At 48.8% G+C, this 27,489-nt stretch overlaps 1 protein-coding gene and 1 long non-coding RNA gene across 4 annotated transcripts in view; one reads left to right on the forward strand and one right to left on the reverse strand.

Annotated features, from left to right (window-relative positions):
• LOC136621988 (uncharacterized) overlaps positions 1 to 27,489 on the reverse strand; it is a 398,847-nt gene that overhangs the window by 283,594 nt on the left and 87,764 nt on the right. The gene's annotated exons all lie outside the window — the stretch shown is intronic.
• The window catches only part of LOC136621985 (mucin-2-like), a 152,149-nt gene that overhangs the window by 115,304 nt on the left and 9,356 nt on the right, over positions 1 to 27,489 (forward strand). For 2 of the 3 annotated variants that reach the window (XM_066597908.1, XM_066597907.1), the window contains exons 2-7: positions 10,884 to 10,971; positions 14,251 to 14,289; positions 18,317 to 21,498; positions 22,522 to 22,583; positions 24,601 to 24,761; positions 25,490 to 27,201. In XM_066597908.1, coding sequence (XP_066454005.1) covers positions 10,929 to 10,971; positions 14,251 to 14,289; positions 18,317 to 21,498; positions 22,522 to 22,583; positions 24,601 to 24,761; positions 25,490 to 27,201 — 5,199 coding nt within the window. In that variant the 5' untranslated portion in view covers positions 10,884 to 10,928. Of the gene's footprint in view, positions 1 to 5,174; positions 5,213 to 10,883; positions 10,972 to 14,250; positions 14,290 to 18,316; positions 21,499 to 22,521; positions 22,584 to 24,600; positions 24,762 to 25,489; positions 27,202 to 27,489 lie in introns of those variants that run through there. The other variant, XM_066597909.1, reaches the window with a different exon arrangement.

Raw genomic sequence — 27,489 nt, forward strand, 5'->3', positions numbered from 1 at the left:
ATACAGGATGTAACTCAGGATCAGTACAGGATAAGTAATGTATGTACACAGTGACTCCACCAGCAGAATAGTGAGTGCAGCTCTGGGGTATAATACAGGATGGAACTCAGGATCAGTACAGGACAAGTAATGTACATACACAGTGAATCCACCAGCAGAATAGTGAGCACAGCTCTGGAGTATAATACAGGATGTAATTCAGGAGCAGTACAGGATAAGTAATGTATGTACACAGTAACTTGATTAGCAGAATAGTGAGTGCAGCTCTGGAGTATAATACAGGATCTACCCTGTTTCCCTGAAAACAAGACCTACCCCGAAATTAGGCTCTAGCACAATTTTTTAAAGGATTTTTGAGAATGCAGAATGATTTTTCAGGATTTTTGAGAATGCTTGAAATATAAGCCCAGCTCAAAAATTAAGCCCTAGTTACAGTTAATAAAAAGTCAATTCAAATAGTGTCCAGGCAGCTATGTACATAAAAAAGTGAAATCTTTTGGAGCAAAAATTAATATAAGACATTGTCTTATTTTAGGGGAAACATGGTAACTCAGCATCAGTACAGGATAAGTAATGTATGTACACAGTGACTCCACCAGCAGAATAGTGAGTGCAGCTCTGGGGTATAATACAGGATGCAACGCAGGAGCAGTACAGGATAAGTAATGTATGTACATAGTGACTCCACCAGCAGAATAGTGAGTGCAGCTCTGGGGTATAATACAGGATGGAACTCAGGATCAGTACAGGATAAGTAATGTATGTACACAGTGACTACACCAGCAGAATAGTGAGTACAGCTCTGGAGTATAATATAGGATGTAACCCAGGATCAGTACAGGATAAGTAATGTATGCAGACAGTGACTCCACCAGCAGAATAGTGAGTGCAGCTCACTATAATACAGGATATAACTCAGGAGCAGTACAGGATAAGTAATGTATGTACACAGTGACTCCACCAGCAGAATAGTGAGTGCATCTCTGGAGAAGGTTGGGTGTGTGAGAGCTCTGCAGGATCCAGGGTGTGGTCAGCAGTGAGAGGAATCTTACCCAGCCAAGGTTACAGGTGCTGGGCTTGCTCCAGCCATGGAGTCCCGGACCTCCTCCCTCTGGCTTCGGTCAGGGGGAGGGAGGACTGCACCCCAGGAGGGGAGAACACCTGGTCAGAGTGGCAGCAATGTCACCCTGACTCCTCTGGAGGAGCCCAAGAGGACTCGCAGCCAGAGTAAGAGAGTGGAGGATCATGCGGCAAAACAAAATATGCAGGCAAGTTGGGCCGATCGCAAGGAGGGCGAGTCGGTGACTGATGTGGCAACCCGTATTGCCAAATACATGAAAGACTTTGGGCATGTCGGGAGGCAGCTGACTAAATATAGGCAGGAGCTGCGCATTGCCCGCTATGATGCGGAGCGGGCCAGATCCCGTACCAGAAAACTGGCCATATCACGGCAGATTGAAGCCTGTGAGGACGCCATAGACTTTTATGAGGAGGAGAGGGAAAGGATTCTGGAAAGAAGTGGGCCTTTCAAAGAGAAACTGCTAAATGATGAGAGGTTTAGCAAAATGGCATTGGTGAGCAGCGGTGGCATTAAAGAGCGCTCTGCCAGGCACTCAAGCAGCAGCACGGGTGAATCTGACGGTGCTCAGGATGGGCGAGCTGCGTGCTCTGGTGAGCAGCAATCTTCGCTGCCAGGTGGGACTACTGGGCCCAGCATCCCAGCTGAACAGGTGAGCCTGCCCCTCACGTCGGGTGAATCTGACCTGGAGGACAGTGATGACAGCTGCAGCAGCAGTGGAGAGGGGGCGCTGATAATGCGGCAGATACAGCTGCAAGAGTCCCCAGAGAGGCTGCAGTCCTGCTACTTTGGGAATGATTTGCCCCCAGACACTTCAAGCAAGAAGAAGAGGAAAAAGGAAAAAAAATATATACAAGAAAAATTTGTTTATGTCACCAAGCACTCTGGTTTGGCTGCAAAGTCAGACCAGGGTGGTAACCCTGAGCTCCTAGTCCCGGGCTCTATGGTGGGTCCGGTGCAGGGGACTGGGGAAGAGAGGGTTAATGCGGCCCAAAACTCCAAGTCCGCTTGTGCCAGTAGTGGGAATGGAGGAATAAAGGAGGTAGAAAAGAGTGTCGGGAAAGCAAAGGGTCGCGGCCAGTCCAGAGGTGCTGGTGCTGTTGGTCATGTCCCAGTGGGAGGGAGGCGTGATCCGGCGCCAGGTCCCACCTGTGGTGGCCTGGCTGTCCCGCCTGTGTCCCTAAAGCGCCTTTCAGGTGCAGAGGGGGCGCAGTGGGTGGTGGCCGGGTCTACCGATCCTCCCACCCATGGTAAATATGCTCCTGTTCCTGGAAGGGAAGTTGAAGGAACTACAACTCCCAGAGTGGCTAAGGTGGGCGGAGCTACAGCAACTAAAGTAAAGAAAAATGTAAAAAGGCCAGACACTGAATCCGCTGAAGTGCATCTCCAACCACCCACTGGAGGTGCCATGGACTTGCCCTCTGGGCAAAAAGGGAAAAAAGAGGGTAAAAATAATAAGGGTCCTGGTCCAGCAGCTAATGGAGAGGCGATTGAGGTAATGGATGTGGCTGTTGGTACCCCTGCTGCCCCTGTCCCTGTTGCCCCTGTTCCTGCAAGGACCCTGGGAACTCCAGGTGTCCCTGGTTCCCCAGTTAGTATGCCATCTTGTGTACAGGTGGGTGGGGCTTCGGAGGGTAGTCAGGGGGTGGGTCAGGATCCAGTCGCCCCTCCAGCGGCGACAACATCTGGTAGAAGTTATGCCAGTGTCGCCGCTGGAGGGAGGGGGGATGTGTCCTCCTCGTCTTTGGGCTCTGGGGACGGCGTTTTGCAACAGCGCCTCCTGGAGGCCTTGAGGAGAGGGGAGAGCTCGATGAATGTAGGGGGCAGAGTTGTGGATTTGTCTCTCTGGGTGGAGAGACACGGTCTTGGTGCCTTCCGAGAACAAAGGGGGGAGACCGTCTGGTCCCTGCCGACAACCGGGCAGGACATTGGCCGTAGGAATGTGGCTCGTCTTCAGTGGAGAGGCAATGACGCGTGCCCATCCAGGAGTAAGGTGGTGGAGCTTCTGCTGAAGATGGGTTTCAGGGCAAATGACATCTATGCCCTGATCCATCCTTATGGCACGTCTGAGTTCGACATCAGCTTTGCTCGCCCGGAGGGCCTGGAGCTCTTCTGGGGGAACTACGACTTGATGAAGGACGAGCCCGGCTGGCGCGGTTTCGCTGCACAGGTGGTAACCCGCCAGACTGGAGTCAAGAGAGTGACCGTTTTGACTCGTAACGAGTCCCTCTCTTGTTACGATATCATGACTTGGATAAGTCGGTACGGAGAGGTGGTGGATATGCCCAATAAGAACCGGGACGAGCACGGCATCTGGTCCGGAGCCTGGACGTTTATGGTGAAACTTAAGCGTTCAGGGAATTCGGTGGCCCACATACCATCCGCGGCCTTCCTTGGCAGGGATCGTATCTTGGCCTTCTACCAGGGGCAACCGAAGCTCTGTCACAAGTGCGGCGACCCCACACATTTGAGTGCAGCCTGTAATGTCATCAAGTGCGCTCTGTGTGGCGAGGTAGGTCATCTTGCGGCATCTTGTGCAGAGATTAGGTGTCACCTGTGTGGTGACCTCGGTCACCCATTCAGTCGCTGTCCGCGCTCTTTCGCCAATGCGGTCATGGCCCCAGCGGAGGAGAGCCGTGAGGTTGCTTCTGCAGGGGAGGGGACCAGCAGAGGCGATGGAGCCCAGGAGCTAATGAAGAACAAACATGCTGGGGCAGCCAAGCTAAGGCGCCAAGAGAAGCGCGGAAGGGGCAGGGAGCTGGTGGAAACCCAGGTGGCAGGTGGGTCAATGCTGGCCTCTGCTCCGGACGCAAATCATGTGGCTGAGGCTCCAGGGGACAGGGAGCTGGATGAGGAGGTCAGGAGGATCCAAAGGGAGGAGGCTGCCACTTATTCAGATTCTTCCCACTATGAAAGTGTGGGTGAGGGCAAGGATGAGTGGCAAAAGAAAAAGCGCAAGCAGGGCTCCAAGAAAATGAAAAAAAGGGAAGGGAAATCTTCCCCTGCAACGGGCCAGGTGCAGGAAGGCAATCCAAACTCTCCTCTTGTTGGGCTCTCCAACAGGTACCAGGCTCTCTCGTCCTCGGAGGAGGCAGAGGTATCCAGGACAAGCGTGGGGCCTACAGGGGGTGCTGAGCCTTCCTCTTGTGGGGGTTTGGTGACCTCCAGGGGGAGGGCTGGCCCAGAGCCCAGTGGCAAGGAGGACGAGGTTGAGGAGCCCCTTGCCATGGACCTCTCAGTGTCCAAGAAACGTGGCAAGGGGTCATCCTCAGACCCTGATGAGAAGGGGGGTGGGAAGAAGAAAGCCATCTAACTCGATCACCAATGATGGCGGCACCCACTCCGTTGACGCTGGCATCCATTAATGTTGCCAGCATTAAATCTGATATGGCTAGATTTGCGGCCTTTGATTTTCTCGGCCGCGTTGAAGCCGACATTTTGTTTTTGCAAGAGACCAGGCTGCCAAATCTGGCAGCGGTGCATAAGGCAAGGAGGGAATGGAGGTCTGGTCCATCTTACTGGTCTCTTGCGGCCGAGCCATATAGCGGAGTGGCGGTACTTTTTACCGCAGCGGTTGAATGCCGACGGGTTATCGAGTTAGAAATAGGGAGGTGCCTGATCCTGGATGTTCTCATGAAGGGACAAGAGCTTCGGCTAATCAACATCTACGGTCCCCAAACCAAGCGGGACCGCAAGGATCTTTTTATGAGGATCAAGCCGTACCTTTTTACCAGTCGGCAGGTGATCTTTGGGGGTGACTTTAACGCAGTCACGAGGACCCGTGACAGGGGAGGCTCCCTAGGCAAGCTGACTTATGATAGCGTCGCGCTTAATAGCATAGCTAGCGAAGCTCGCCTGGTGGATGTCCACATCCGGCACACCCCAGGCCACGCGGGTTTCACCTATTATAGAGGCGAGTGCAGGTCTAGAATAGATAGGTTTTATTTGAAGGAGGAAGCCATCTCTTCACCAGTTTCTGTTGTTGAGGTGGAATTCTCCGACCACTGTCTGATTTTGTTTTCCCTGAATGTTGCAGAGACCCCCCGGATGGGTAGAGGCTTATGGAGGCTGAATTCATCACTCCTGGAGGAAGCAGAGATAAGACAGTCCTTTGAGGATTTTCTGCAGAGCCAGGTACCATTACTGGATCTTTGTAGCAGTAAGTCAGAGTGGTGGGAGATGTTCAAGATCAGGGCGGCGAGGTTCTTCCGCCAGCTCTCTAGCCTCAGGAGCCTGAGTAAGTACCGTCTTTATCAGGGCCTGAGGAGGAAACTCGAGCATCTTGTCTCGACTGGAGGTCGCCGCGAGGAGATCTCCAGAGTGAAGTCTTTGCTCAAAGGGTGCCAGTATAATAGGCATGCATCTTTGGTTTTTGAGAGGGACTTCGGGAAGTACCACTCGCCCGACCCTTACAGAAACTGCAAGATGTCAGTGAATCGTAAAGTTGTCACTGGACTGATCGACGGTACGGGATCTCTGAACAGGTCCAGATCAGGGATTCTGGAAGTCATCAGATCCTTCTACTCGCACCTTTTGAGAAAGAGGGATCTAGATCGAGATATGATGTCGGCTTTCCTGGCTGAAGCTGTTCCTGAGCCAGGGGATGACATCTCCCTTAATGTTTTGACAGAGGAGATCAACATAGAGGAAGTTAAACTGGCGATTGATGGGCTTGCGCTCAAAAAATCGCCAGGACCGGATGGCTTAACATCTGAGTACTATAAGACCTTTAAGGACCTCTTGAGTCCCCTCTTGACTGAGGTTTTCAATGAGTGTCTTTCCTCGGACACTCTCCCAAAGTCAATGAGGAGGTCGGCTTTGATCCTTCTGTCAAAGGGTAAAGACTCGAGCCGTATTGAGAACTGGCGTCCCATAGCACTTCTCAACACGGACAGGAAGGTTCTGGCAAAAGTGCTGTTTAATCGGCTGGTCAAGTTTGCACCCCGGCTCCTCTCGGGCGCCCAGCATTGCTCTGTTCCAGGCCGTAGCACCTTTAGTGCTGTTCTAGGTGTCCGGGAGGCAGTGGAGCAGGGTAGGGCTGGTGACTGGGAGGGGTACCTGCTGTCCTTGGATCAGGCCAAAGCGTTTGATCGGGTTAATCACGAGTACCTCTGGTCTGTTCTTCTGAGGTATGGCCTGCCAGTGGGGTTTGTCAATTGGCTCAAGACATTGTACGCGGGGGCTGAGACTTTCCCGCTAGTGAACGGTTGGGTCGGCCACCCATTTGAGGTTGGGTCTGGCGTCCGTCAGGGTTGTCCTCTGAGCCCCTTGCTGTACGTGTTTGCCATTGATCCTTTCCTTAGGATGATTGATGGTGGGCCTATGGCGGGGGTCGGGATGGATCGGGCGGTGCCGGAAGCCACCCTCAGGGTGGCAGCGTACGCTGATGACGTCACCGTCTTTGTGTCCTCAAGGGGGGAGGCAGAGTACGTGATGGCAGAGGTGGATCGCTACTCGGAAGCATCCGGGTCCGGCATCAACTGGGATAAGTGCGAAAGTCTCTGGTTAGGAAGGGGAGATCCTACATTTAGTCTCCCGGACACCCTTCCAGTGCCCCAGGACTCGGCTAAAGTTCTCGGCATCAAATTCGGCCGGGGAGATTACCCCATGCAAAATTGGGTGGTCAGGCTCGATGGTGCCACTCAGAAGGTGGCCCAGTGGAAGGGTTGGTCTTTGACCCTTCGGGAAAGGGTTAACCTGATCAAAACATACCTGCTCCCTTTATTCATCTACCTGGGCAGCGTATGCATTTTGCCAGAGCCTCTCTGGACCCGGGTCTACAACCTGTTCTTCCTAATGTTGTGGGGGAACAGGTTGAACCTAATTAGGAGAGATGTCACATATCGCACGAGGAGACTAGGGGGGTTATCTATGGTCAACCCCGTGGTGTTTCTCGTAAACACCTTTGTTAAGATCAATATAGGCAACCTCTGGCAAGAGAGGGCTCCTCCGTGGGTATTCTCCTGTTGGGGATGGCTTCGACCTTTCTTCCAGGAATGGGAGACAGGAGGGCGAGTGAAGGATCTTCGCACGCCGCACGGGCATCTTCCAGCTTACGCTACCGTGGTTCTGAAGATGATACGTCGGTGGGGTCTGGGGATGTGGGAGATCAGAACTCTGTCGAGGAAACTCCTCGATAAGAGGGTTCTGTTGACCCATTTCCAGAAGCCCCTGGCGCTCAAGGACTGCCCAAGTCGGGACCTGGAGGGAGGGTTACGTTTATTGAATTCTGACAGGATCCCCTTGAAGTTTTGGGACTTGACTTGGCGCTGTTTCCACGGGAGACTGTATGTAAGGGGCAACTTGAAGAGCAGGCCTCTGGTGGATAGGGGTTGCCCCCGCCAGGAGTGCAGCAACGTACTGGAAAGCATGGAGCATTTCCTGCTTCAGTGTCCCTTTAATACAGAGGTGTACAAACGGGTGGGAGCCTCCATTGGTTGGCCCAGGTTGGCACGCCTCTCGTATGCGGAATGGGTCTATGGGGTATTCGGGGACCTTGGTGGCAGGGACCGGTGCACTTTATTCTTAGTCAGCCTAGTAGTCAGGTTTCACATTTGGAACGCACGGTGTTTAGTTTCGACGGAAGAGAAAATCCTCCCCGTGGATGAGGTGAATAGGAACATCCTGGGTGACCTGGTGAAGGTGCGCTCTCTGGATTATGAGAGGTTGGGCACGACTAAGGCCTCTCTCCTATGGAGAGGGTTTGTATTTCGTTAGGGACAGTCTTCTTATTGTTAGGGTCTTAGTAGGGACAGAATAGGGAGAGGTAGGGACAGTTTCTCTGGGGGTAAGTTTTAGGGAAGGAGTAGGGACATTGTAGGGACAGATTAACTATAGGGATAGTTTTTCTCTATTTGGTCGGTGCCCGGCTTATCATATCCAGTCCTGGTGGAGGGCTGTGTGTGACACTAGTAGAGTTTTTGTTTTCGGTCAAAGATAAAGTGTGTACGGCTGCAGGTAACTGAACCTTAGGCTTTCGGGTATTATTATGTAGTGTTGGTTTGTAGTGTGTAATATAAGATATGTTATATGTTTTGTTTTGTATATAGGGCTAGGGGTTATAGATAGGTTGGGTGGGGGTTTATTGGGGGGAGGGGGGGGGGATTTATGCCTCAGCCGTAGCTTGACACGTCCCGGACAATGAACATTGGGCACGGACTGTTGGTGCGGGCGTGGCCCTCAGGCTGCGGCGGGCAGGGTGTATGTATGCGGTGCAGCTCGGCTCGTCCTGGACATAGACATTGAGCACGGACTTGGGATGCAGGCGTGGCTCCCAGGCTGCACCGTAGGGGGTTGTTTGGGGTGTGTGGTGGTTTGGTCTGGATATAGGGTTAGTTTAGGATTATGTAAGGTTTTATTCTTTAGGTGGTGGGCATTTAAAAAAAAAAATAAAAATAAAAAAAAAAAAAATAAATAAAAATAAAAATATAAAAATAAAAAAATAAAATATAAAAAAAAAAAAAAAAAAAAAGGGATTGGGTTGTTCTTCTATATTGTTATTATTATTACTTTCGTTGTTGTTTGCATTATTGTTATATCATTGCTTCGGTTATTAGTCATATTTTCTTTCTTCTTTTGGGATTTCTGGCTGGATCCTGTGAGTTAGGGATGTTTTCTCACATGTGTGTATATTGTTATATGTAGTATGTAGTGTATATGTATTGGTGAGGATGAGTGAGTGTAGTTTGGAGTGCAGGTTGGTGTAGTGTGCTGCGTGTATTGTTTGGACCAGATGGACCTTTTTCTTTTGTCCTGCAGTAAGGCAAAGTACAGTTAATATGTGATAATTTGTTTTGGTTTTATGTTTATGTTTATGCCAAGTGAGCGATATTTATGTTCTGTTTATTGTTATGTTTTTCACTTTTATAATAAAAAGATCTACAGGATGTAACTCAGGGTCAGTACAGGATAAGTAATGGATGCATACAGTTGACCATAGTTACTCAGTCCGGTATTTCATATACTGGGCTATATAAACTTTGTGCCCGACTAATAAGGACAAATGTATTCAGAGCCTTGCGGATCTAATACTTCTCACAGCCAATTGTATTCAATCTAAACAAAGCACTTTAATTTAGACAGCCCGGACTCCAAACTGACTCAGTGTGTTAAACTACTAGGATAGGGAAACGTTTGTGCTGCTGCTCACAAAAGAATATATGTACATGATAAAATAGTATTGAGCTGTTTGCGCAGGGGCAGCTCTATACCCACTGCTGGGTGCAAATGTTTCCAGTCACTGAGTGCAAACAAAAATCTTGAAAATAGTTAATCGCAACACAAAGCATAATCTGCATAAAGTGGACCGCCCCTTTCGTTTATTTTTTTGTAATTCTAGCTGTTTAAACTATATAAGAAAAAAGTGGCATGCAATGTCAGCTATACTGACCCAACAAGTATAGAAATATTATGCAAAATGCTGAGATAGCAAAACCACATGAAAATGTTCCATCTCAACTCCTTTCGAGCGTCAGCTGGTGCACAAGGCAGCAAACCCAAAGAAATAGGAAGACAAGCAGACAGCTCCGTTCGTACTGCAGTGGCCAGTCTTGGTACTACAGGCCAAGTTTCCAATGAAATGAATGGGTGTAATACCAGACCTGACCAAATCAGCTCAGTACACAAGCTCAGGTGCTTAGAGAACAGTTGATTGGTAGGGGTTCCTAGAGACGATCCATGCTGTTCTACTATTGATATACTATCCAAAGGATAGGCCAATAATAGTTTGCAGTTGGACAACTCTTTTAAATAAAGTTAAATATAATATTTCAGGTCATACTCCAAAAATTGCAATGTAAGAACGCTTAAAACATAAAACTGTAGCAGTCCAGTCCACTCGCCTTTATCTGCATTAGGCCGGGCTCACACGAGTGCGTTTTCTCATGTGCGAGCAGGCATGACGCCATTCCCCATAGCCTATTTTGGCGTGCATGCGCACATAATAACTTGCCAAGATAGGACATGTCACAGGTGTGAGTGGAAATCAATGGACTATTAGCATCACGCGTTGCGCGCGGTAAAACTGCATGACGTGCAATGACTATGCGCCCATGTGAGACAATTCTTAATTCAAAGTAATGTCGCAGTCTAAAAATATATCATACAAAATACGCAGCACTAAACCTCCATTTGGCGCGAGCGTTTTTGCATAACATATAACGTATGTAAAATCACACGCAGCATGTTTTATCTTCGGCGTTGTAGAGCGTATGTCATGCACTACATTGCCCATTGAGATCAATTGGTTGTTTAAAAAATGCAGTAAAAATGCAATCTTATGCGTAATACTGCGCTTTACTGAGTTTTTTACACAGGGTACTATGCCACTGGGATGGGGGGAAAAAATTCACACAAACTCACCTTGCCGGCCTGCGTTGTTACCGCGCAAAACTACACAGTATAAATACAGGCAAACGCACTCAAAAATGCAGTAAAACGCAACGTAAAAAAAGCGTATGTGGGAGTGGCCTTGTGCGACCAGAGTCGTTGCAGTAGATTGAAGGGCCATTGTTCTTGGGCCGGGGCTTCGTGGTTACACGGCATCCTTCCCAATAAAACTGAGATTGTAGCAACAGACTAGAGCTCCATGATAACAAGGCGATACCCGTAAGTGCAGAATTACTGCGACTTTAATGTTACTCTAATACTCTGTAGGAAGAAGTCCGACCTGGTGGAGTATTTCTACGATGGTCAGAAGGTTGCATGGAAATTGGTTTTTCATAGGGAAACATTGATGTAAAAATACAGCAATTTTACCGCCAGTCATAAATGCCGAAGTAACTATTTTCTGACTATCCCTCCATAGATATTGGGGTCACAGAAGGAAAAAGTCTGAGACTCTGATCTCAGAATGAACGGGACAATGCTCCGCAAGCTCTGGCTGCTCCTAGCAGGTAGGTGAAGGAACCTCAATGTTTATGACTGCTCCTCCGCCGTCCTCGCTAAGATTCACACCTGCAACTATTTTCGATTTCTTCTTACAACACTTTTCTGTCACTTGTGACACGTTGAGCCCCATTAAGTACAATCTAAAATCTCTTGAGATACAAGCGGAGGGAATACTCAGAAAGTGGCTGTTTGTGCGTCCTGGCAGTAGGTTGCCAGTTTCTCCCTCTTTCATGTCTCTCTACTGTCCCAGATTTGGGGAGCTATCCCACCATTCTAGGGGGCAGGAGATTTGCCACACAGGGGCACCTGGGGATGCAGAAAAAAGCAGCCTTTCCTCCCCCCTTTTGCTGCTCCAGCCTCCTGTCCGCTTCCAGGTAGCACAGTCATGTGAAGTCTAACATGTATAACAATTGGGATGTCGTGACGGCGCGGTGGAGACAGACGGAGGCAGTTTGTGGCAGTAATAAAATGGTTTTCATAGCACTCCATAGGGGGTGACAGCACTTGGACATTGCATAATATTGCATTTTTGATTTCTGTAAAAGCGGCGCGTGTCAACTCGGGCTTCTCCATACGTGTCTGTTCTAGCTAGAACTTAGCAACTCGTTTTTTCCGACTGATAGCTATAATTTCAGTTACTCTCAGATCTCCATGCGACATCCATCCTTCTTAATTTATTTACACGCAACGATTATCGTTCAAAATCCGCTTAAACAATGTCTTTAGAGCGATAATCGTTGTGTCTAAATGCTACCATCGTTTACTGTTCGCCCGAACGATGATTTTTAGGTGAGCATAAAATCTATCGTTTGGCTGGAGAGCTGATAGCAGGGACCGCATGCTGTGTTTTCCACAGGAGCACTGACTATATTTGTGACATCCCATATGGACACCCCGGACACTTGACCAACGTGGGGAGCTGTGAGGGTTAAGTGATGGCTTGTCACGGCAGCACTTACCAGGCTCTTTTTCCCAGAGGGTTGTCACGTAGCCAAGACCAGAGCAGGATTGCAGGCCTCCATTGACACCCCAAAGATAGGGAATGCCAATAAACAGGATGATGGGGGTAGTAGTTGCCCCGTTCCCACACACCGGTATGCTACACGGTGGAGAATAAACACAGTCACTGTTTTCTAGTACCTCGGGTCCCCAGGAACGGTTAGGTCCCGGTATGAACTTTATTTGGGACAACTTTGGCAAAACAATTATTACACAGCAATTCAGGTACAACTCTTCACATTGCAGGTAAGAAAGGAAGTTCCGAGGTCAGGGAGGATACACATGCTCACTAGACTCTCCCATACAAGTCAATGAATCCTATCTCTTCTCACTGCAGTTTCTTTGGTGGCTGCTGTAAAATAGAACTTGTGAAGCAAAGATGTCTGCTGTCATAATCATGAAAACATTGACATTACACAATTTATACTAAGGCCAGGGGTGTAACTATAGAGGGTGCAGGAGATGCGGTTGCACCCGGGCCCAGGAGCCTTAGGGGGCCCATAAGGCCTCTCTTCTCCATATAGGGAGTCCAGTACTATGAATAAAGCATTATAGTTGGGGGCCCTGTTACAGGTTTTGCATCAGGGCCCGGGAGCTTCAAGTTATACCTCTGTGCAGCATGGTTTAGGTATGGGTACGGGTACAGATACAGATAGAGGGGAAGGAGGGGGGGGGCCCAGCTCACGTTTTGCATCAGGGCCCCTGAGCCTTTAGTTACGCCCCTGATTAAGGCCCTCTGTCCACGGACGTGTATTTGCCGGCGGTAAACCGCTGGCGAATCACGCCGGCCGACGCTTTCCATAGCATTGCTATGGAAAGTGCCGGCCCCTGTCCACGAGCAAAGAATCATTGCGATTCTCCGCTCGTGGCGGGCAATTTGCAGCATGCTGCGAATTGCCACGATTCTCCGCGGACAGCTTATCTATCAGATAGGGCTGACCGGCGGAGATTCAGCGGCGGCTCCTGCTCCCAGGCGGCGAGTGCGCCGCAGGACTTCGCAATGCCCGTGGACAGCCAGCCTAAGACAGAAGGCCAAAACTTTATACTTATAGCTCAAATAAGTTTCACTAATAATACTGTAAATGTATAACAAACAAAGGAATCTATCACCTATATCAGTTTGCCCCAATGTTAATTATAGAATCCACGCGGCAGATCCGCGGCCCTAGGCGCCGATAGGGATGCATTAGCATCTGCAACACAATTTAGAGAATGTGGATGTGATTTTTTTTTTTCCCCCCCGGCATGCGGATGGCACATGCTGGAAGAAATCGCAGCATGCTCGTTTTTTTTCTGTGGACCCCGCGGGACGGCTTTCGTTGAAGTCAATGAAAGCCGTCCGATGATCCACGGCACACCCGCAGCTGTCACTGTGGACGTGCCGCAGATCCATGGGAAAGTAGATTTTTAAAAATTGCACTTTGCATGCGTCCGGCACGTTGTCGGTATGTCTGGATGAATGCTGTGCTGAAGAAAAAGAAGATCTGTCTGTCACAGAGGAGATCCACGTCTGCGGGCACGCTGGATTCTGCTGTGGACATTGGGCCTTGGAGTTTTGTAACATGCCAAGTGCTATATGTTACCAGATCCACCAGGAGTAGAACAAGGTAGGTGGTACAAGCAGGGGCAGAGCTGTACGGGGTGAAGGTTCCTGAGGCCCAAAAGTCCTCCTGCCTATGAGGCCGGGCTCACATGGGCCGTAATTTTCTGCATTCCACTCGCAAGAGACGTGCGTGGGGCACACAGCAAGTACACAATGACAATGGCAAGTATGCTGTGTTTTACCGCAATTTTGTTTAGCGTTTTTGAACATAGGTTACGGTGTTTGACAGAGCTTTTTATCGCATTCCATTATTGTGATGGGTGATGGAGTGTATTTAAAAAATCATGGGAACACACAAAAATAGAGCAGACAGCGCTACGAAAATCGCTGTGTTAAAAACACTGTGTTCAAGTGCGGGTTTGTGAGGTGAAAAAAAAATGTCCGTGTCCGCGAGTTGTTAGAGACAAGAGACTGTTGCAAACAACACTTGGTGCAGCATTGGATGAAATGTAAGTGGCTCCGCCCACTTCCTATCCGCTTCTGACGTTACGAGTGTACCGACACATCGGCGAGGGGTTTTCTGTAGAGGCGGGAATGAGCTGTTCCCTGGCTACACCCCGCCATTAACGGATACTGTGCTCGCACAGCAGCTCAGTGGCGGTCCCCAAGATTGGAGACCTGTAAATGCCGATAGGAATGTATGATGTAACGTTCACATCTGACTCATATTCTGTATTTTCAGCTCTGAGCCTCGGAGTCGATGCACAAAGTTCAACTGCTGGTAAGTTGAGGCAGATTTTGGTTAAAAATCAAAATATATCTGTGCCAAGATCTCTTTTTGTACAGTATTACTCTCACGTCAGCCGCTCATACTCCTCTTCTTCCTCGTATTGTCCGGGACTGGAAGTAGCTAATTTAGCAGCAATGTCATTAAGTCACAGAGTCACCCAGGCTTCATGAAATTGCATAGGCCCTCCTTTCTTCTACCTTCCACCGTTGGTGTAGCTATAGGGGGTCGCAAGATTCACAGTTGCAACCAGCTCCCTAAACCAAGGGAACCCAAAGACTTTCCCACTCCACAAACTGACGCTCCCTTTAATGATCAGGCAGAGTGCTCCTGAATCGCCTTGCCCAATCATATAGTGAATTTACAGCAGCGTAGTCCTCTATCCTCACCCTGCACTCATCTCTATGATCGGTGCAGGGAGGAAACAGGAAGTTACAGCCAGGACAACGCTGGAGGGGTGGCATAGTAGCACTAACTGCTTAGGTTAAGCAGCGCTGCTGATTAGAGCCACCTGATTGGCTCTTCGGCACCACGTGACTACACAGCGTGCACGCGCATTGCCTTCAGCAGCCGTGTGCACTACACAGTACAGTTAAGCAGACGTGCACTACACTTAAGCAACACGGGGTTAGGTTTAGGGTTACGGTTTAGGGTTAGGGTTAGGTGTAGGGTTAGTTTGAGGGTATAGGGTTAGGTTTAGGGTTAGTGTTTACGGTTAGGTTTAGGGTTAGGTTTAGGGTTTAGGGTTAGCTAACCCTAACCCTAAACCTAACCCCGTGTGTAGTGTGTAGTGCACGGCTGCTGAAGGCAATCCGCGTGCACGCTGTGTAGTCACGTGGTGCCGAAGAGCCAATCAGGTGGCTCTAATCAGCAGCACTGCTTAACCTAAGCAGTTAGTGCTAATATGCGGAGGGGTGAGCAACTAATGGACCACAAGTATTCTGCATTAACCCTTCCACCACCCTTCACCTGTAATTAAAAGAGTTGTCCAGTTGCAAACTATCGATGGAGAGGTCATCAGTAGTAGATCAGTGGGGATCGGTCACACAGAATCTCTTCCAATCATCTGTTCTTGGGCTAGTGTGCTTGTGGACTGAGCTGATTTGTGCAAGAAGAAAGCAGCTCCATTCCCGCTGCAGTGGCCAGATGTAGTATTACAGGAAAAGTTCCCATGGAAGTGAATACCCGTAATATCAAGTCTGGCCACTACAGTGGGAACAGAGCTGTCTGCTGTCCGCTTGTGGACTGCATGAGAAGCCGCTTCAGTGCTCTTTTTCCTCAATGCTTTGTCACCAGGGGCAGCTGCGGCAGGCTATGTATGGCTTTTTTTCAACACCGCTTTACTGGCCTTCCAGGAACTACAGCTTTGCCAGCTGTCCAGCCACTCAGGTGCAGGGGGCGTCACCCCCTGGTCAATCTTGACTCCACCAGGACTTCCTGGTGGCATCAAGATACACTAATACCCAGCCGGACATAGGAGGAGGGAAGGCATGGTTGAGTTTCTGGGACATACGTAATGGGTATTCCACAGTTATAACATTGATGGCCTAGCCTTAGAGGTGACTTTACACTGCTACTCAATGAATAGATCAATATTGTGATGTTCTGCAGCAGCTGAATTCTGTGTTATGGGGTTGTGCAGCAGCTGCCGAATGTATTACGAGTATGCGTAGCAGATGAAAGGCTTATTCAGGTGAGAGACATTTTAACACTCAGATAGCTGTGCTAAAACAGCGTGGCTATCTGAGCGTTAAATCGGGTGAACAAATAGCAGCCGTGAGCACGTCGCGGCTGAAATTAGCGAGTTTGCCACTCCCCCTTCCATTTCCCGGCCGGCTCCCATAGATTGTTATGGGAGTAGGGTTGCCACCTTTGTCACGAAAATATCGGCAATGGTAAAAAGGGGGGCGTGACTTGGGGTCTGGCTTGTAGCAGCATTTTTTTCCTAGTTTATCTCCTAGATCCCGTCCAGCATCATCTACTCACGAGAACACGCTGCAGACACTCACATCGCATACAATCTACACATATATAATTATATACATGAGATACCCAGGTTACCCCAGCATGGTCCATATCACTATATACAGGAGATATACCTCCCCTATATATAGTGATGCTGATGTAAGGTAAATATGTCCTGTATATAATTATACGTACAGCTAGTATAATGTATACCACCTAAACATAAAAGATTACATGCAGTATATAAAGCATACCTCGTACCGCATGTACTACTCCTCCACTTTCCTCCTCGGGTCGCGACACTGTCACTGCAGCGCCGGCCGGACATCCATCCTGACCCCCACACATCGCAAACACAGCTCTACTACATCCATCCTGACCCCCACACACATCACACACACAGCTCTACTACATCCATCCTGACCCCCACACACATACAGCTCCACTACATCCATCCTGATTCCCATACATCACACACGCAGCTCCGCTACATCCATCCTGACCCCCACACATCATGCACACAGCTCCGCTACATCCATCCTGACCCCCACACACACAGCTCCACTACATCCATCCTCACCCCCATGCACGTCACACACACAGCTCCGCTACATCCTTCCTCACCCCCACACAGATCACACACACAGCTCCGCTACATCCCTCCTGACCCTCGCACATCACACACACAGCTAAGCTACAACCATCCTGACCTCTACACACAACACACACACCTGCAGAGTCCTACCACCGCTGTAGAGTCCTACATCATGGGAGGCCCTGGAAGCTGTCGGCTCTGCAGGTCTGAGTTTTCCCTGCCAGAGGAGAGTTAACTGGCACCAGGGGGCAGCGCAGGCTCTGAAAATACCAGTCTGTAATAGTGCTGGTGAAAAAAAAATTCCGGCACCGGCCTGAAAGAAAAAAAACGGCCAGGCCGTTGGATTACCGGCCAGGTGGCAACCCTATATGGGACCCGCCGACGTTGTGCCTTCAAAAGATAGGACATGTGCTTTCTTTAGACAGAGAGAAATCTTGGCTTTACAAAAAAAAAAACGCCTATTGTGCCGAATTTCTTTAGTGCGTCAAAAAATCGTTCATGTGAAAGAGGCCGAAGTGTGCATTATGGCGTATATGAGGTCTATGGGGACAACTAATGATTAAAGCAAACATTCATCCCCATAGAGCTGTCGTTGATTGGATGCACATTACACTACGATGACCAGGAGACTTATCTGCCATTCCAGGAGGCTCAGAGATCTCTCCTTGTTTCCTGGGAGGATCCTGTTCCAGCAGAGAAGGAAAATATGGAATAGTAACATAGTAACATAGTTCGTAAGGCTGAATGAAGACAATGTCCATCTAGTCCAGCCTGTTTAGCCTCCTGTTTTGTTGATCCAGAGGAAGGCAAAAAAAAAAACAAGAGCAGAAGCCAATTAGCCCTTTTTGGGGAAAAAATTATTTCCAGACTCCCTAATGGCAATCAAACTAATTCCTGGATCAACCCCTAATAGTTCCTACCTGCCTGTATACCCGGATTAACAAATAACCTAAGATTTATAGCCTATAATATCCTTCCTCTCCAGAATGACATCAAGTCCCCTTTTAAACCCTCTATGGATTTTGCTATCACTACGTCCTCAGGCAGAGAGCATAAGGGAGCAAATTAAAATAAGAATATGAAACTTAATTTGTTTTTGTACCAAGTTATCAGTACTTGGCGTTATATGCCTGAAGCCTGAGGCTGCTGCACTGTACTAATGATCAGGATCACAATCTCCATCAATGTTCACAAATTCTATATCTCAGTTAGGTTGTGGGCATTGAAGTGGTTGGTGAATTGGATCCATCTAAGGTCTCAGGAAGTCTTTTTATGGTATTTCCATCACACAGCAACCAAGAAGAATTGGTTGAGATGCCAGAGTGCAGAGTCAGGCAACATCCAAACTCATTTTTATGGGGTAAAATTGGGATGTGATTCATTTGAGTATGGTAGATACCGACAATAAATAGTACTGAACAACAGCTGAGATTTGTAAATGTTTATGTTTCCATTCTGCAGCTGAACAAATAACCACAGTGGCACCTAGCACAGCACAGACAACTACTCCATTGGAAAGAACCACCACAGAACTTGCCACAACCGCCACAGAGCCTCCAACAACTACAGGACCTGCAACAACAGCCACAGAGCTTCCAACAACAACAGGGCCAGCAACAACAGCCACAGAGCCTCCAACAACTAGAGGACCTGCAACAACAGCCACAGAGCCTCCAAAAACTACAAGACCTGCAACAACAGCCACAGAGGCTCCAACAACTACGGGACCTGCAACAACAGCCACAGAGCCTCCAACAACTACAAGACCTGCAACAACAGCCACAGAGCCTCCAACAACTACTGGACCTGCAACAACAGCCACAGAGCCTCCAACAACTGCAGGACCTGCAACAACAGCCACAGAGCCTCCAACAACTACAGGACCTGCAACAACAGCCACAAAGCCTTCAACAACAACAGGACCTGCAACAACAGCCACAGAGCCTCCAACAACTACAGGACCTGCAACAACAGCCACAGAGCCTCCAACAACTACAGGATTAGCAACAACAGCCACAGAGCCTCCAACAACCACAGGACCTGCAACAACAGCCACAGAGCCTCCAACAACTACAGGATTAGCAACAACAGCCACAGAGCTTCCAACAACTACACAACCTGCAACAACAGCCACAGAACTTCCAACAACTACAGGACCTGCAACAACAGCCACAGAGCCTCCAACAACTACAGGACCTGCAACAACAGTCACAGAGCCTCCAACAACTACAGGGCTAGCAGCAACAGCCACAGAGTCATCAACAACTACAGGACCTGCAACAACAGCCATACAGCCTTCAACAACTACAGGACCAGCAACAACAGCTATAGAGCCTCCAACAACTACAGGACCAGCAACAAAAGCCACAGAGCCTCCAACAACTACAAGACCTGCAACAACAGCCACAGAGCCTCCAACAACTACTGGACCTGCAACAACAGCCACAGAGCCTCCAACAACTACAGGACCTGCAACAACAGCCACAAAGCCTTCAACAACAACAGGACCTGCAACAACAGCCACAGAGCCTCCAACAACTACAGGACCTGCAACAACAGCCACAGAGCCTCCAACAACTACAGGATTAGCAACAACAGCCACAGAGCCTTCAACAACTACAGGACCTACAACAACAGCCACAGAGCCTCCAACAACCACAGGACCTGCAACAACAGCCACAGAGCCTCCAACAACTACAGGATTAGCAACAACAGCCACAGAGCTTCCAACAACTACACAACCTGCAACAACAGCCACAGAGCTTCCAACAACTACAGGACCTGCAACAACAGCCACAGAGCCTCCAACAACTACAGGACCTGCAACAACAGTCACAGAGCCTCCAACAACTACAGGGCTAGCAGCAACAGCCACAGAGTCATCAACAACTACAGGACCTGCAACAACAGCCATACAGCCTCCAACAACTACAGGACCAGCAACAAAAGCCATAGAGCCTCCAACAACCACAGGACCTGCAACAACAGCCACAGAGCCTCCAACAACTACAGGATTAGCAACAACAGCCACAGAGCCTCCAACAACTACAGGATTAGCCACAACAGCCACAGAGCCTCCAACAACTGCAGGAGCTGCAACAACAGCCACAGAGCCTCCAACAACTACAGGACCTGCAACAACAGCCACAGAGCCTTCAACAACTACAGGACCTGCAACAACAGCCACAGAGCCTCCAACAACTACAGGACCTGCAACAACAGCCACAGAGCCTCCAACAACTACAGGACCTGCAACAACAGCCATAGAGCCTCCAACAACTACAGGGCTAGCAACAACAGCCACAGAGCCTCCAACAACTACAGGACCTGCAACAACAGCCACGGAGCCTCGAACAACTACAGGATTAGCAACAACAGCCACAGAGCCTCCAACAACTACAGGATTAGCCCCAACAGCCACAGAGCCTCCAACAACTGCAGGAGCTGCAACAACAGCCACAGAGCCTCCAACAACTACAGGACCTGCAACAACAGCCACAGAGCCTTCAACAACTACAGGGCCTGCAACAACAGCCACAGAGTCTCCAACTACAGAACCTGCAACAACAGCCACAGAGCCTTCAACAACTACAGGACCTGCAACAACAGCCACAGAGCTTCTAACAACAACAGGGCTAGCAACAACAGCCTCAGAACCTCCAACAACTACAGGATTAGCAACAACAGCCACAGAGCCTCCAACAACTACAGGACCAGCAACAACAGCCACGGAACCTCCAACTACAGAACCTGCAACAACAGCCACAGAGCCTCCAACAACTACAGCACCTGCAACAACAGCCACAGAGCCTCCGACAACTACAGGGCTAGCAACAACAGCCACAGAGCCTTCAACAACTACAGGACCTGCAACAACAGCCACAGAGCCTCCAACAACTACAGGGCTAGCAACAACAGCCACAGAGCCTTCAACAACTACAGGACCTGAAACAACAGTCACAGAGCCCCCAACAACTACAGGACCTGCAACAACAGCCACAGAGCCTCCAACAAGTACAGGACCTGCAACAACAGCCACAGAGCCTCCAACAACTACAGGATTAGCAACAACAGCCACACAGCCTCCAACCAGCACTGAGCCTTCATCTACCACACAGCCTCCGACCAGCACTGAGCCTTCATCTACCACACGGCCTCCCACCAGCACTGCGGCTCCCTCTACCACACAGCCTCCTACCAGCACTGAGGCTTCATCTACCACACAGCCTCCTACCAGCACTGAGCCTTCATCTGCCACACAGCCTCCTACCAGCACTGAGCCTTCATCTACCACACAGGCTCCTACCAGCACTGAGCCGTCATCTACCACACAGCCTCCCAGCAGCACTGAGGCTCCATCTACCACACAGCCTCCTACCAGCACTGAGCCTTCATCTACCACACAGCCTCCTACCAGCACTGGGCCTTCATCTACCACACAGCCTTCTACCAGCACTGAGGCTTCACCTGCCACACAGCCTCCCAGCACTGGGCCTCCATCTACCACACAGCCTCCTACCAGCACTGGGCCTCCATCTGCCACAATTCCTCTAAAAATCACCATGAGTAAGAACTTCACGCCCGAGCTTAAGGACCCATCTACTAAAGAATATCGAGACTTGTGCTCATTCTTTATATTCATTGTGAGTAACAGTGAATTCATTTCCACAATCATCTCCATGTTTGTATGTTGGCACGTGGCCCATAGACATTTCACGGGGTGCAGATATCTCATGCTGTAGGAGGTGTCAGCTATATGTCTGACTGTTCTTACAGCTCATTCTGTCCACTGTAGGATTAGGGCTTCCTTACATGACTGTATTTGCACACGCTTTTGAGCACATAAAACATACACATGCAAAACACCGAGAATAGAACCCATTGATGCCAACAGGTTCGCTCTCATGAGCGTGTTCTGCATGCGCTCAAAAAGATAGGTCCTGCTGTATTTTCCTGCCTATTTGCGCATTAAGAGCCCCACAGAAATCTATGGGAGGTGTACAAATCCTCAGGAGGATGTGTGAAGCACTGCTCAAAACTGCAGGGACAAGAACACATTTGGACCTCAGTAGGCTAAATAGCTTTTTAATCCATGGAAGGGGTGTGTCGCGTCAATGTGAAATAGCCCTGCATGCGCAAAAAGTACTGAACTATGTGCAGACACACGCACAAATGTACCTCATCCAACCGCGTTCATGTGCAAATATGTTGCTCTGAGGCAAAAGCATTTGTGCCTACACTCATATGAAGCCAACCTTATTATCTAATCGCTTTACAGAATCCTATAAACCTCATGTAGTAAGACCATATTCAGACAGCCATATGCCAATTATGTCCCATAGTTTCTGGCATCGGGCAGCACACAGACACGTCCTTGTGCCATCTGAGCTGCGGGGCCAGTGTCCGTTACATGACCTACTCTCACCCTTATGCGGACCAGAATAGGACATGTTTCAGTTAGTGCCACGCTGAGTAATTTGGGGGCGTCTGCTGTCCGACTCTGGGCCGTTTTTTTAATTGAATCACACACGGACTATAAAAAAACACTTGTGTGCCGGAGGCCTATGATCTAGGAGTAGGGACCGCAGGAGATCAGATGCTGTAATGCTGGATGATAAGGGGTTTTTTAAGGTCTAAGCCTCATCTCTTTTTATCTTATTCTACAGCTGACGCAAATATATAACCAACGTGGGCGAAGAGTTATAAATGTAATAAACTTCATCTTCACGTAAGTAACTGTTATACATGAGTATTATCCCCACCATTATCACTACTTTCTAAGTGGCCGCATTTGGAGATTCCTTATCTGAGTCGGATACTGACTACGACGTCTCATGATAGCTTATAATCGTTAGACCACTGGGACTCTCACAATCACTACTATGGGGGTCCCGAGTCCTTTGTTCCTCCACACCAATGCCATAGGAGGATTCTGTATTGAGACATCAGTAGGGTTGCCACCTTTGTCACAAAAAATATTGGCCAAGGTAAAAGGGGGTGTGACTTCAGGTGTGGTTAGGGGCGTGCCTTATCACAATATATATTTTTACCACCATTATTCTAGTGGCCAAAATTAGTAACTCCGCCCCCTCAGTGGCTCCATTAGTAACGTCACTCTCATTAGTGGCCCCAAAAGTAATAGAGCCCCCTTTTTGTGTCCTCCCCATCCTGAACTTCCAGCAGCGCAGCAACCCCACATTATCAAGTATTTCAACCACTGACTCCATAGAGGTCAGAGGTCACAGACTCTGAGAGTGGGAGTGAGTGAAATACTTGATAATGTGGGGTTGCTGCCTGGCCAGAGAGGTGCACTCAGTGGGCAATTAATACCAGCACTGGCCTTTTAAATTAATTACCAGCCAGGCTGGCGAGTTACCAGCCAGGTGGCAACCCTAAGTCACGGTCAACAGTGCACACTGCTACTCCACACAACTCCACAAATGTTAAGGAGATTCTTTCACTTGTTTATTCCCATGAGTGCCATAGATGCTCCCATTCAGAGGAAACAAAGTATCAGTATATTCGTGTATACAGTGAATGAATAGATGGCCACAATTAACTATCAATAGCCAGAAAAATGGCTGACTATGGCTACAACTTTCAGTTACAGTAGAATACAGCTCTGGAGTACAAACTCCAGATCTAACTAGTAAAAGACTAAAAAACTAAGAAAATGGTAGCATTCATGGTAGCATGTCTGGTGCGTGGAACGATGAAGGTTCCTGTGATGTTTCACTAACACTAAAAACAAAGGAAGTCAGCAGCTCCATGGAAAATGAAATGAATGTGCAGGTGAGCGTCTGCTGTGACTATAGAGCAAAAGCAGATGAACACAAAGGAGGCGGGAGCATTCTGCGGGCACCAAGCTGTGCGCAGACCTTATATTTATTGACTATATTGCATTGCTGCTAAATTTAAAATGTACAGAAATGTGAGGGTCTTGTGTGAGCCCACCAGCCCAAATGGCGAGGCGATCGCATGCAAATGAGTTTCTACACTAATCAGTTATCTGGTCGTTCAAAATGAACTCAGAGCAGATAAGATTTGGCTATTTTATACTCTTATTGAAAACCTCCTTGGACAGATAAGGAGGAGCACGCAACCAAGACGGAGGCAGCCGCAACCGCCAAATGTACAATTCAAAAACAGCACCTCGTAAGAGAGATAAAGGTGCAGGTACACATCTGTAGTAACTGCAATACAAAACCAGACACATGCAAATAGAAGCAGCAGCCCTCCGCAAGCGCCAAGATATAGGGGCATATCTGTTATGCCCTGTACGCTAGTTTGTTGGCACATAAAAAGTCCCAGTTTTGGTGCAGGTATGAAAATTGTGACTTTTCGAGGATTTACCCTGAGCCCTGGCACTTTTTCAAACAATGGGTGGGGTCTAGCCTGTCACATTTAGTATAATGTATGCCAAAAACTGGTGTAAATTAAGGTAGAAGCCTACTCCAGCTTGTAGGCAGTGTATGTTTCCATCTGGAGCACGGCGGAGCCACCAGAAGAGTCAAGTCTATTAAGAGGTTTGCACATATATTTGTCGCCCGTACCTGGGTGCACACCGTTTAATTAGACTGGTGTATGAAATGTTGATCTAATTAAATAGGCCTTTTAATATAGGATAGACTTCTTCCTAAAATGACCCTTGTCCTGTACCCCATAACCCCTCACCCTCCACCCACTCTGCTCTTACATACAATACACTGGACTCCACACTTCTGACTCTTGGATTTTTCCTGCAGGGAAGGTTCTATCCGCTCCAGCATGGATCTTGTGCTTGTAAATGATACAGCCATGACCTCCAGAGAGGCAGTTGATGAACTCTATGCAAACGTGACACAAGCCGAGCCACCGAACACCCTTGCTGGTGAGCCTGTGGAACCTCTAAGCATTCAATCTAGAGGTGAGTCGACACTGGGATTATTCTGCACTAAATTACAGGCACACATTCCCCGATAAACAAATATAAACCAATACAGACCCCAAACCAGACCCCTAAAGAAATACAAACCCCAGACTAGGTTCTGCAGATAGTCCTCAATGTCCTGCCACAGGGGTTGGCATCGGAACGCTAACTGCAACAGTCCAGGAGTGATGAAGGAGAGCAGAGTATTACACTACGATGCCCAGGAGACTTATCTGCCCTTCCAGGAGTCTCAGAGATCTCTCCTTGTTTCCTGGGAGGATCCTGTTCCAGCAGAGAAGGAAAATGTGGAATAAGCATAAGGGAGCAAATTAAAATAAGAATATGACACTTAACTTGTTTTTGTACCAAGTTATCAGTACTTGGCGTTATATGCCTGAAGCCTGAGGCTGCTGCACTGTAGTAATGATCAGGATCACAATCTCCATCAATGTTCACAAATTCTATATCTCAGTTAGGTTGTGGGCATTGAAGTGGTTGCTGAATTGGATCCATCTAAGGTCTCAGGAAGTCTTTTTATGGTATTTCCATCACACAGCAACCAAGAAGAATTGGTTGAGATGTCAGAGTGCAGAGTCAGGCAACATCCAAACTCATTTTTATGGGGTAAAATTGGGATGTGATTCATTTGAGTATGGTAGATACCGACAATAAATAGTACTGAACAACAGCTGAGATTTGTAAATGTTTATGTTTCCATTCTGCAGCTGAACAAATAACCACAGTGGCACCTAGCACGGCAGAGACAACTACTCCATTGGAAAGAACCACCACAGAACTTGCCACAACCGCCACAGAGCCTCCAACAACTACAGGACCTGCAACAACAGCCACAGAGCTTCCAACAACAACAGGGCCAGCAACAACAGCCACAGAGCCTCCAACAACTAGAGGACCTGCAACAACAGCCACAGAGCCTCCAACAACTACAGGACCTGCAATAACAGCCACAGAGCCGCCAACAACTACAGGACCTGCAGCAACAGCCACAGAGCCTCCAACAACTACAGGACCTGCAACAACAGCCACAGAGCCTCCAACAACTACAGGACCTGCAACAACAGCCACAGAGCCTCCAACAACTACAGGAATATCAACAACAGCCACAGAGCCTGTAACAACTACAGGATTAGCAACAACAGCCACAGAGCCTCCAACAACTACAGGATTAGCAACAACAGCCACAGAGCCTCCAACAACTACAGGGCCCGCAACAACAGCCACAGAGCCTCCAACAACTACAGGACCTGCAACAACAGCCACAGAGCCTCCAACAACTACAGGACCTGCAACAACAGCCACAGAGCTTCCAACAACAACAGGGCTAGCAACAACAGCCACAGAGCCTCCAACAACTACAGGACCTGCAACAACAGCCATAGAGCCTCCAACAACTACAGGACCTGCAACAACAGCCACAGAGCCTCCAACAACTACAGGACCTGCAACAGCCACAGAGCCTCCAACAACTACAGGACCTGCAACAACAGCCACAGAGCCTCCAACAACTACAGGACCCGCAACAACAGCCACAGAGCCTCCAACAACTACAGGGCCCGCAACAACAGCCACAGAGCTTCCAACAACAACAGGGCTAGCAACAATAGCCACAGAGCCTCCAACAACTACAGGACCTGTAACAAAAGCCACAGAGCCTCCAACAACTACAGAATTAGGAACAACAGCCACAGAGCCTCCAACAACTACAGGACCAGCAACAACAGCCACAGAGCCTCCAACAACTACAGGACCTGTAACAAAAGCCACAGAGCCTCCAACAACTACAGAATTAGGAACAACAGCCACAGAGCCTCCAACAACTACAGGACCTGCAACAACAACCACAGAGCCTCCAACAACTACAGGACCTGCAACAACAGCCACAGAGCCTCCCACCAGCACTGAGGCTCCATCTACCACACAGCCTCTGTCCAGCACTGAGCCTCTATCTACAACACAGCCTCCCACCAGCACTGAACCTCCATCTACCACACAGCCTCCTACCAGCACTGGGCCTTCATCTACCACACAGCCTCCTACCAGCACTGAACCTTCATCCACCACACAGCCTCCTACCAGCACTGGGCCTTCATCTACCACACAGCCTCCTACCAGTACTGAGCCTTCATCTACCACACAGCCTCCTACCAGCAACACTGGGCCTTCATCTAGCACTGGGCCTCCTACCAGCACTGAGGCTTTATCTACCACACAGCCTCCTACCAGCACTGGGCTTTCTTCTAGCACACAGCCTCCTACCAGCACTGAGCCTTTATCTACCACACAGCCTCCCAGCAGCACTGGGCCTCCATCTGCCACAATTCCGCTAAAATTTACCATGAAGAAGAACTTCACGGCTGATCTTCAGGACACATCTTCTAATGGATATAAAGACTTGTTCTCACGCTTAAGAGTCGCTGTGAGTAACAGTGAATTAATTTCCACAATCATCTCCATGTTTGTATGTTGGCACGTGGCCCATAGACATTTCACGGGGTGCAGATATCTCATCCTGTATGAGGTGTCAGCTATATGTCTGACTGTGTTCTTACAGCTCATTCTGTCCACTGTAGGATTAGGGCTTCCTTACATGACTGTATTTGCACACGCTTTTGAGCACATAAAACATACACATGCAAAACACCGAGAATAGAACCCATTGATGCCAACAGGTTCGCTCTCATGAGCGTGTTCTGCATGCGCTCAA

Source organism: Eleutherodactylus coqui, chromosome 3 (genome assembly GCF_035609145.1).
Source record: "Eleutherodactylus coqui strain aEleCoq1 chromosome 3, aEleCoq1.hap1, whole genome shotgun sequence".
Lineage (NCBI taxonomy): Eukaryota > Metazoa > Chordata > Amphibia > Anura > Eleutherodactylidae > Eleutherodactylus > Eleutherodactylus coqui.